Source organism: Wasmannia auropunctata, unplaced genomic scaffold (genome assembly GCF_000956235.1).
Source record: "Wasmannia auropunctata unplaced genomic scaffold, wasmannia.A_1.0 LD311453.1, whole genome shotgun sequence".
NCBI classification, from domain to species: Eukaryota; Metazoa; Arthropoda; class Insecta; order Hymenoptera; family Formicidae; genus Wasmannia; species Wasmannia auropunctata.
The window spans coordinates 1-805 of record NW_012051437.1 but is presented as its reverse complement, the minus strand read 5'-3'; the positions used below and the strand labels follow the sequence as shown (position 1 = coordinate 805).

The 805-nt window shown below is 32.0% G+C and overlaps 1 protein-coding gene across 1 annotated transcript; it reads right to left on the bottom strand.

Moving 5' to 3' along the window:
- Nucleotides 1–86: 86 nt before the first annotated feature.
- LOC105460999 lies at nucleotides 87–796 on the bottom strand. Its single transcript, XM_011707498.1, has 2 exons — nucleotides 672–796; nucleotides 87–314 (listed from the first exon to the last, which is right to left on the bottom strand). The coding sequence occupies exons 1-2, from the start codon at nucleotides 772–774 to the stop codon at nucleotides 115–117; spliced, it is 303 nt and encodes a 100-aa protein (XP_011705800.1). The 5' UTR covers nucleotides 775–796; the 3' UTR covers nucleotides 87–114.
- Between the last annotated feature and the right edge of the window lie 9 nt (nucleotides 797–805).

Sequence of the window (805 nt, the reverse complement as noted above, 5' to 3'; positions counted from 1 at the left end):
TTATTACATATTATAATAGTAAACAAGTGTACATAATTGTATTATATTCACTTGTAAAGACTTTTATAATAAAATTTGCACGATAGAATAAATTAAAAATGGCAACCAAATTCACTAAAAAATAATGTAACTAACCTGGAAATCGGACATGACATCTTTCTGACTTTTAGCGTCAATACTCAGGACATTCATACCAGCAATTATGGGTTTCCCAATGGGATTGTCGATAAACGCAGCTATAGATATGCCTTGCATGAGTAATCGACGCCATATCGTGCTTATGTCTTGTACAAATAAATAGTCGTTTTTCACATCTACAAATGAAATAGAGAAATTATATATAATAATAGAGAAATTTTATTAACTGTCAGTATTAAATTGGTTAGTGATTAACACCAGTTTTTTTTAGTACTTAAAATCAAAGTACTTAATCACTAACCTGCAATTTAACACTTACAGTATTAAATGTCTCTAAGAGAAAAGAACAGGTGCAACGCGTCATTATAAAAGATAATTATCTTTTTTCTCGTTAATCATTCTGAAAATGGAAGTTTGCGAGATCTTTCTTGGATTTTTCTAATTATTTCGTAGCTTACAATTAAATTCACGAACGTAAATAAGACCGTCACTGTAAAGGAACGTTCCGTTTTCGAACAATCGATGAAACTTACTTAAACAGCTACAGGTCGGTTCATCAGCTAAAAAGTACGTGCACATATGTTCAATCGCATCCTCGTACCGATTCTCAGGTATCTCCTGAATCGTGAACTTCATCAACTTCCCGTTCTTATCCGTCTTCTCTATG

Bases quoted from the DNA above. Each gene is read 5' to 3' on its own strand.
- LOC105460999 (XM_011707498.1), bottom strand. From the start codon at position 774: ATGAAGTTCACGATTCAGGAGATACCTGAGAATCGGTACGAGGATGCG. The intron at 315-671 runs GTAAGTTTCATC...TTTCATTTGTAG, and splicing joins ACCGACCTGTAGCTGTTTAA to ATGTGAAAAACGACTATTTA.